The sequence below is a fragment of the Microtus ochrogaster genome, chromosome 17, assembly GCF_000317375.1.
Source record: "Microtus ochrogaster isolate Prairie Vole_2 chromosome 17, MicOch1.0, whole genome shotgun sequence".
In the NCBI taxonomy this organism is placed as follows: domain Eukaryota; kingdom Metazoa; phylum Chordata; class Mammalia; order Rodentia; family Cricetidae; genus Microtus; species Microtus ochrogaster.
Genome location: NC_022019.1, coordinates 30,229,910 through 30,239,777, shown reverse-complemented (window position 1 = coordinate 30,239,777; position 9,868 = coordinate 30,229,910). Strand labels below are relative to the sequence as shown.

Genomic DNA, 9,868 nt, shown 5'->3' with positions numbered 1-9,868 from the left:
AAGACTCCAATAGGCTGGCCCTCAAATTGAGAACTGAAGGAGTAGGTAAACACTAGCAGACATTCGACGGAAGGGCATCTAGGCCGGGGCAGAAGCAGCGTGGTGATAGAGTGAAGCGAGGTGGGCCAGGACGGGGCAGAGTTAGCAAACGAGAAAGAGAGTAAGCTCCAATAGGGGTATCTACGAAACATCTCCATCGTGATTGCAAGTAGCCTTTACAATGTGTGATCATATTAACAACAGTAAAACGTAATTTTGCAGGGCAACTTCCCATTTCCAGACTGCGCCCATTCCCGAGGTGTCGCTGCTCGGCTGGGGGATGGTCTACGGACACAGCTGAAGAATGAAGTCATCCATCCTTAATTCCTAACGTCTACGTATCTACAGAAGTAACCCACGCTCGGTACAGCTGCCTAGAACACGTTCAGGGACCTAGCTCCCCAGTTGGATTAGGTAAGCCCAGGCAGAGTCTGCGCCTGCGCAGTCGCTGCCGGCCCCGCCCCTCGGGCAGCGGTCTGGGAGAATCCGGAAGCGGCTGAGGATTTCCCTTTAACGTGTCCGGCGGGGGCGGGGCGTGACGCGAAAACGTCGTGACGGACGGTGCTTCCCTCTGGTCTCCGGCTTCCGCGCTTTACGGCGCTGGCGCTGCTGAGCGGAAAGATGTCGGCTCCGGGCCGGGAGGAGCCATCTAGTCCTCCCGGCAGCTACGCAAAGCGGGTCCTGGTGACCGGCGGCGCTGGTTTCATGTAGGTAACGGTGCTGGCGGCTCAGTTTCTCCCCATCCGAGGCGGGGAGGCTCCTCATGCACGGTCGGGACCGTCCTCCCAGTTTCCCTCACTTTGGGGTCGACGAGAACGAGGTTGCTTTGAAACTGCGACTGTGTCGGGGGTGCTGTGGTGGTGTGCCTCCTCCTACCTGCCCGAGGCGTTTGCCACTGTCACTTTTTGAGGTGCACGCTTTGAGCTTTTTGCATTTCCTTCAGTCTCTCTCTGTCATCCTCCCAGCAACGCGTCTCGACACCATGCGGCTCTCGTGGTGGGACTCGGTCTTTTTTCCTTTCAGAACACGTTTGCAAAACCTCTTAGCAGCTTGTGCGAGGCTCACTCATACCCACATTCCATGAGCGCGCCCGTTTTCTTGGTGTCAAAGGTTGCCCATAACTTGACTTCTCACCACGTTAGGCCTGATCCTGCGGTCTTTTGCTTAGAACACAGCTACCGAGCCTCCCCTGGTTGAGCCCCACACTCCCACGCGTTTCCTTTAGATGCCTTACAAGCGTTGCTTAAAGTCGTTGCTTTTAAAGCCGTGAGATGCCGCTGCTTCATAGTTTTATAGTTGTGGTTTCTGTGCGGCTTGTGATAAAGTCCGAAATCTCTATCAGTTCTAGAAGACTCGAGTGCTCAAGCCCTGCTTACCAACCGAATCTCTTTTGCTGTGTTTGTCACAAGCCTCTCAGGGCTCTTGGAGCACAGTAGGCTAGTGCCCCTTCCTGCCTTGAGACATGTACACGTTCTTTCTTTGCTTAGGCTGTTTGCACTGTCCAGTTCAGGGTTTAATTTACCCACATAGCAACTTAGGAGCCCTTACGGGACCACCCTAGGTAACTGACCCACTTAACACGGCCTGAAATTTCGTTATTTATGTTTACTTGTTTATGGCCTTGTCCCCATTCTAGACTATAAACTCTATGAGAGCAGGCTGGTGTTGATGAAGTGCCTGCAGAAAGGCCCGGTCCATGTTGTGAGGGTCTTGGGTAGTAGTTGAATAGATGGGTAATAAACAGGAACCTGTTCTCCCCTCGTGGAACACAGTGTCTCCTGTGTGAGCATACAGAGATTCCTGTTTTCTGCATTGACAAGCCGTGGCCCTTTCAAATTCAACAGTCCCTCTGCTGAGGGTACCGGGAAGCCACGGTTCACTTAATGAACAGGAGTGTGGGTGTGGGAAAGTGCTGGTACTTGCCTAGAAGGACTGGGCCACAAGAATGTCCTAGAAAGCAAGAGACAAGGCCACCAAGTATCAGCATCATCGACACAGATAGTCAGTGCTTGCCATTACACCCAAGAACCCGGAGTATAAGTGTGATGTCATCTCTTGGTATTTTCCTGCTGCTCCACAGCTCAGGGAAACTTGAGGAATCGTGGGGGGTTAGTGTTTGTCACTCACAGAGTCCTTCTGTCCTTGTAGTGCGTCCCACGTGATTGTCTCCTTAGTAGAAGATTACCCCAACTATCTCATCATAAATCTAGACAAGGTAAGTTTATAAAAAGTGAGCTTCATGTACAAGGTTCGACCTCCTTTCTAGAAAACGAGAGAGTACTAGTTTTAGAACATAATAAAACGAGTTGCAGTGGCAGCTGCCTGCCATCCGAGTACTAGGGACGTAAGCGCAGCAGCATTAGAACGTCAGGGTCCTCCTTGAACTGTATAGCAGGTTCAAAGCCAGCCCAGGAGCACGCGAGATCCTGACTACAGTGACATTAGTTTAGTCTTGGACAGTCTTGTGGTCATAGTTGAAGTCTCACTGAAGAGTATGGTTTTTTAGTTTAATCAAAAGATAACAAATGGTTGTAATTTCATAAAATGCAATAGTAAAATGTACAGGTAAAGAACAGTTGTTAACTGTTGGCATTTTTTTCTGTCTTAAAGTTATAAACAGGTGAACAGAATTCTCTTTCATATTGTTTATTTATTTGGAAGCAGGGGCGTGTATGAGCTTCAGCATGTGCATAGAGAGACAGTAAGACCACTTGTGGGCGTCATTTCTTTCCTTCGCTCTCTAGCTCCCAGGATCAGGATGGTGGCAAGTGCCTTTACCCACTGAGCCATCTGTCCTGCTCTAAGGGTAGCGCTCAGGCTGCCCTCAAACCTCTGATTCTCCCACATCTGCCTCTTTAACAAATCCTCCTGGCGTCCAATGCCACAACCAGCAGAAGCAGGCGGATCTCTGTGTGTTCAAGGCCGGCCTTCTCTGCCTAAGGAACTCCAGGACAGCCAAGGGTACATAGTAAGACCTTGCCTCAGAATACCTAAATGAAAGTTAAAAGAGAGATAAATTATGGGTATGTGCACACAAGTGCAGCTGCCCTCAAAGGCCAGAGGTGTTGGATCTGGACCTCTAGAACTGGAGTTACAGACAGCTGTGAATCACCAGATGTGGTTGGTGGGAACCAACCTCAGCTCTTAACCTTGGAGCTGTCTCCTGAGCCCCAAAGAGTTCTTAAATAGATAAGCACTGATTTTCCGTGCTAGAAGAAGAGGTGTAATGAACTAAATATATATAAAACAGGTTTGTTTTTTAAATCTTCAGTTGCTCGTTTTCTGTGAAGAACTAAACATTTTTAGTGTTTAGCCATCGGTGATGAAGAGGAGCTTGATCAGGAACACTGTCTTCAAGAGATTCGTAACAGCGTTTCTCTTGGGGTTGTTCTTTTGAAAATAGCAATGGCCTAGGTTTACTTTTAGGATGTGGGAAACTGTAGAACGGGGAAGCGTTGTTGGAAGGTGATTCTTGTATCAGTGTTAGCATTAGTTAGTGTGACCTTCAAACTGTATTGACTTGCCATCGAAAGAACTGACCTTGCTTTGTGTGTTTCCTCCCCCACCATATTCTCTCATTGAAGCTGGATTACTGTGCAAGCTTGAAGAATCTTGAACCTGTTTCTAACAAGCAAAACTACAAATTTATACAGGTATGGAAGCTCCGATGACATTGCCTCTTGAGTCATGCAGAAATCATAATCTTTGTGTGTTAAAGATCAGAGAGTTCCCAGAACAGTACATGGTGTAGAGAGTTCTACTTGTAATTGAGGTCACATAAAAAGCTGCATTTGAGTTTTAGTACCTTGGCAAATCTATGAATAGTTCACAAAATACATGAATTAAAAATATATACCAGTTGCCAGACGGTGGTGGCCCACGCCTTTAATCCCAGCACGCAGGAGGCAGAGGCAGGTGGATCTCCGTGAGTTCAAGTCCAGCCTGGTCTGCAGAGCGAGTTCCAAGACAGCCAGGACTGTCACACAGAGAAATCTTGTCTTAAAAAAATATATATACAAGCATCAGAGCACTATAATCTTAGTTAGTGGTGATTAAACACACTGCCAATATTATTCCAGTAGTTAGGTCTGTTTTAAATATATGTTTGTATAGCTCTCGGAAAGGCTTATTTTTCTTAATGCTAAAAAAAAAAATTTTCTTGCAATCTTAGCTTTATAAGTATGTGATAAAAGTCAGCACAGTATTTAACAAGTTGGTATTCAGCAAGATTATTGCTTGGACATATCTGCAAAAATATCTTAAATTAAGTGCATGTGTTGTAAGATGTTAAAGAACTGCACGGTAGAGTACTTACCTGGCTGCTTGAGTGACGGTTTCTGTTGGACTCAGGCTGGTTGCTCTGAGTGCGGGTGCTTGGGGACCCTCACCCGTCCGTGTTTGTCTTTCCTGCAGGGTGACATTTGCGACTCACACTTTGTGAAGCTGCTGTTCGAGGTGGAGAAGATAGACATAGTGCTACATTTCGCTGCACAGACACATGTAGGTAAGCACTATTCTATGCTATGTTTGTGACGGCCTCTTCTCCCTAGTCAGTAAAGGGATGAGTATGCAGGGACGTAGCAAAGTCTTTGAAAAAGGATATACCCACTGGACCGAAGCAGTCCCTTGTCCCTGGAGGAGTCAGGACTTAGTTTGTTTTTCACGTGGATCCTGGGAATCCATTCAGCTCCCCCTGACTGTTTAGTGGCACTCACCGTTATTGGTTGAGTTACATCCTCAGACCTGACAATTGGGGCTTTCTCTAGGTGATGTTTTAACTCGTGTGTGCTGAAGTAGAACATGAAAACTGGCTTTAAAAAACTTTTGAGCTGAACCAAACTCAGACTAACGGTTATTTCCGGAAGGAAGAAGAAGATGAACTCGGTGTTGTTTTATGTCTTTGAGTGGCGGTGCTCCACTTAGTGTTATCCGCACCACCTCATGCATCTGCGATGCTATTTAATAATTCAGCAAACCTTTCCCCGGGACATACGGCAAGAATTGAAAGTACAGTTAAATACGTAATAGTACGTGACCTCCCGTGTGGTCCTCACCGTGGTCCTCACCGTGCCTGGAAGCAGCATTGCCACTGGCAGTAGCTGCTGCTGCTCCTGCTTCCTGCAGCCGCAAACCTGCGCTTCCCTCCGCCCTTCTCTATGGTTTTGATGACTAATATTTAGCCCTAGATGTTATATTTTTGTTTGGGCCACTTTTAAATCTTCTACTACATGTGTCCTTGTGCACATACTCACACATGTGTACACAAACATAGATTTGTAAAACATTTTTGTCAGTTTCTTTCCACATGTGAAATACTAGGGAACGGGTGTGGTACAGTGTTCACTGTGCTGCCTCAGTGTTCCAGCGTGAGAAAGGCCAGCGGCTCCACTTTGGCTCCTGCCCGACACTGGCTCACTTTCATTCCGCGCAGTTTTAAGCAGAAGTGCTGTGAACTTGGCCATGTACCATGTCCTTGTAAGGATCCCTCCTGTCTGATGTCTGCAGGGTCATGAGATTGGCTTTCTCCAGCAGCGAGGCTGTGGCAAGCAGTTTTGCCGAGAAGTCATGCTGATTTGCAATTTTCAGATTCAGCGCTGTATAGTGGACAGACTCATTTATGTGGGGGTCTAAGTTTATTTTTCCAAGTTTCAGTAAGATCAGATGGTTTTTTTAAATGCTTTTTGATAATTTAAAATCACTGTTGAAATACTTGCCCATTTTAAAAAAAGAGTCTATTACATTTTTCATATTGAAATACCTTAATGAGAGACTCTTTGATAAGAAAAATGAGAAGTAGTGATCTCTTCTGTGTTCCTGGCTAGCTGAACCTTTATCTGAGATGGAGCTTCTTATTGGAGCTGGAACCCACTGTCGAGGCTTGGCTGGGAAGCCAGTGAGCTCTGGGGATTTCCGGTGTCCACTCCACAGTTCGGGATCACACACATGCACAGCCTGTGGGGCTGAAGTCTGAACTCAGGTCCTCTTGCTTGAGCAGCAGCAGCTGTACCTGCTGAGCCATCGCCCCAGTTCTGAAGTCATCTCTCTTCCCTGGTGAAGTCGAGATCCTTTTAGCTGGCTTGGAATGGCCGTGTCATCTTGGAACGTCTTTCCTATAGTTCATTTCCAGCACTTGTTGGCCGCCATGACTTAGCTTGTGCGTGCTGGGTAAGCATTCGATCATTGAGCTTATCCTCAGCCTAGATTTTACTTCCTCTGAAAAGTCTGTCTGGTCGTCCGTGCTCTCTTTTAAAGACTCAGCTGTGGAGTTGTTTTTGTTTTCTTTTCCCACTGCTAGTTTGGAAAGGACATAGTCCGTCTCTGGTCACCTGATGTAATATAATAAGCTTTCAGAGTGCAGAGTCCAGAGACCTTTGCCCGCTTCCCAGATCATGCACACTGGCTTTGTTCTTAGCTAAGCTTTAGGTCTATTGTGTTTCATTTCAGTCCTGGTAAACATCAGTCTTACTGTTTTCTGTAGCACTATTTTGGGTGGTCAACATTTGTGTATATTTGAGTTTTAGCAATGATGATTTTCTCACTGTCTTCCATTCATTTGTTAAATCAAAATTTAAGAGCGGGTTCTCCATGTCAGCTCTTAGGGCACCTTGGGGTTCAGCTGATGGTGGCAGTCGGTGTAGCTGCTTTATTTTTTCTGCCTGTGCACTGACATGGTTCTTCTGTTTCTGTAAAAGTCATTACGAATTCATGGATTTAACACGGCTTTTCTTTCTTGCTGGTTTAGGTCAGTTGTGATGTTGTGGTGTAGCGCTCATGCCTACTGTCAGCTACTGGAAGCAGCCCCAGATTGCTTCTCGAGTCCTCTTTAGCATAAGCTTGTTGCCCTTGACACTGTCTTCAGGGTTTCCCAGCATGCTCTGCTTCTCCATTGCCTCCATGGCTCATGCCCTTGCGTCAGTTTTGGGTCCAGATTTTATTCTTGTAAGGGCACACATCTGGATGCATGTTCACCTACAGGGTTCATTTTGACTGAATTACTCTGGAAACCTGCCTCCAGACATCACATTCTGAGGCCCTTTGGGAGGAGGAGTCGCAGCTAATAGGTCTGGGTCAAGGGCTAAACACAAGCCAGTCTAGCTGCCCATCCCCCCGGTTCCTTCCTCTGGGTTTGAATAGCCTGTGGGTTGTGAACCCTTCAGGAGTCAAATACCCCTTTCCCAGGGGTCACATAGCTGATATCCTGCATATCAGATACTACATTATGATTTATAACATTAGCAGAATTGCAGTAGCAGTGGAGATGATTTTATGGCAGGGGTCAGCACAACATGAGGACCTGCAGTGAGTATAGGATAGTAAGTAAACAGTACCCTAGCAGTTCGCTGTATATGGGCCCCAAACCAGGGATGTCTCTGAGTAGAAACTCTGTGTACTTGGTTATTCTTAGGGGTAGAGAAGCTTGTGTTGTGGTTCAGAGAGGCGTGTACACGTAATCAGAAGCCGTGTAGCCCAGGGCAGGTAGAGTTTGAGGTTGCCAGTGCCAAGTGCTGTGTTAAAGGAGGAGTGGGGCACATGAACCAAAATTAAATAAGGTCCCAGGCTGCTTATCTGTTCTTTATGTTTACCTGTCTTTCCATCACTTGAGAGGGAGAGACAGGAAGATCAGAAGTTGAAGATTAGGTCACTGAGATGGCTCAATGTATTAAAGGCTCTTCCCGTTGAAGCCTGATACTCTGAATTTGATACCAGATCCCACATGGTGGAAGGAGAGAATGGCTCCACACCCAGGGTGTGGCACGCACGTGCTCACCCCCATATACACCCACTCACACATAGAAATTAATTAAAATTAAAGGTCAGTGTCGTGCTCAACTACATAGTAAGTTTGAGGTCATTGTGGACTACATGAAACCGAATACGAATCAGCCTGTGTTGTGTTCTTTCTTAAGCCTACTTCACATGCGCTAAGTAATGGGAAGTGAGCACTCTTAAAACCTGAGTCAGTTTTTTTGGTGAACAGAATCATTGTAGCTTTTCCCTCTTCCTTTTTAGATCTTTCGTTTGTCCGTGCCTTCGAGTTTACATATGTCAATGTTTACGGCACTCATGTCTTGGTAAGTGCTGCTTATGAAGCCAGAGTGGAGAAATTTATTTATGTCAGCACAGATGAAGTATATGGAGGCAGTCTCGATCAGGTAAGCTTAGAAAGTAGATTCTGCTTACACACACACACTCTACTGTACCCAGTATAGAAGGCTGTCTTGTTAAAGTTCACTGGTCTTTTCCTGCGCTCTAATTAAATGCTTTGTGTCACCCTCCAAAGTGATACTTGCTTCTCCTATCAAGGGAACCATGTCACGTGAGGGACGGTTAGCATTGGTACACGTTTACTCAGGGTCGGAGTGTTGTGCAGCCTGGCAGCAGGTCTCATGTGTAGTCTTAGTTATAGAACACAATGCTGTCATTTCATGCGCTGGGGCATGCATCAGCTCACCAGCTCCTCTGGGCAGAAAACACGTTAGAATGTCAATGACAAGTACAGCCAAATTGTTGAAACTGGAATCTGTTCCTTTGTTGTTGATGTTTTGAAGACGGGGTCTCACTGTGTAGCTCAGGCTGGCCTGTAGTTCCGTGTTGCTCAGTTTGACCTTAGCCTGACGGTCTTCCTGCCTCTGTCTCCTGAATGCTGGAATTACAGAGGTATGCTACCACACCTGGCTGTGTTCATACCAAATCATTCCTAATTCTTGTACTTTTGAAACAAAAAGATAGGACCATTCTTCAGTCCATAGTTTCTTTCCCCCAGTCCTTCTTTTAAATACATGCTCTGTTGGGGCTCAGTAACAGGCCACGGTCATTCTCGGTGTAGATGGGCAGTGAGTAACAGGCCTGTCAGTCTGAGTGTGGATGGGCAGTGAGTAACAGTGAGACAAGATTTCAATTCCTGTTTTCATTCCTCCACCTCCCAAGTGCTGGGATTACAGATGTATACCACCAGAACAAAAAACAAATGTTTCTTAGATGTAGTGATTGATGTTTCAAACTAGTAGTGTGATTGGTTTTCAATTGTGTTTTGTTGTGTGCTCGTGTATATTAATGTGCACTCACGGTGTGTGCTGCGATTGAATCCAGGTCCTCTGGATTCAACACAGACTGCTATTAAGCCACACACTTAGATCATATAATACATTTTCTATTTGGAGAGTGTGTAATTCAAAAGTATTCTTTTAAAACTAGGAGTTTGATGAGTCATCACCCAAACAACCTACAAACCCTTACGCTTCATCTAAAGCTGCAGCTGAGTGCTTTGTGCAGTCTTACTGGGAACGATACAAGGTAAAAACTGATTTCTGAAACTGTTTAATATTTATGTATTGTATGTGTAAGTAAATGTATGTTGTGTGTTCTTTCTGTAATATGTGCGTCGTGGCCGGAGGGCAACTATGGAAGCACTTTCTTCCTTCCACCCTTGTGGATTCAGTCATTGAGCTGGGTCATCAGACTTGATAGGAGATACTTACCATCTCCTGAGTTCTGAAGTTCTTCTAAGTCAGCTTTGGCATAGAAGACCTAGATTAAAACTTTAGGTGGTAAGGGCTAATAAGTATTGAACTCTTAAAACAAAGGCTAGACCTCTCGCTCACCTGAACCGTAGCAGGTCTAGTGAGATGCTCCAGGAAGTCTTACAAGGTGGAGGCTGACAGGGTCCTTTTTCAGCATTTGCTTGTCTCTGTGTGATCAGCAGTCTTGGTTCTGCATGAGGTAGACCTGGGGGCCTAATGTGGTGGCTCTAACAACGTCATTCTGGAGTTCAGTCAGAACAGGTGTTAGCAGTCCAGTGTCTGACAGCGTCATTCTGGAGTTCAGTCAG

At 46.0% G+C, this 9,868-nt stretch overlaps 1 protein-coding gene across 2 annotated transcripts in view; it reads left to right on the top strand.

Annotated features, from left to right (window-relative positions):
• Positions 1-649: 649 nt before the first annotated feature.
• Positions 650-9,868, top strand: part of Tgds (TDP-glucose 4,6-dehydratase) — a 16,132-nt gene continuing 6,913 nt past the window's right edge. For both annotated transcript variants that reach the window (XM_026783284.1, XM_026783283.1), the window contains exons 1-6: positions 650-746; positions 2,188-2,254; positions 3,624-3,692; positions 4,453-4,543; positions 8,050-8,192; positions 9,235-9,333. In XM_026783284.1, coding sequence (XP_026639085.1) covers positions 661-746; positions 2,188-2,254; positions 3,624-3,692; positions 4,453-4,543; positions 8,050-8,192; positions 9,235-9,333 — 555 coding nt within the window. In that variant the 5' untranslated portion in view covers positions 650-660. The remainder of the gene's footprint in view (positions 747-2,187; positions 2,255-3,623; positions 3,693-4,452; positions 4,544-8,049; positions 8,193-9,234; positions 9,334-9,868) is intronic.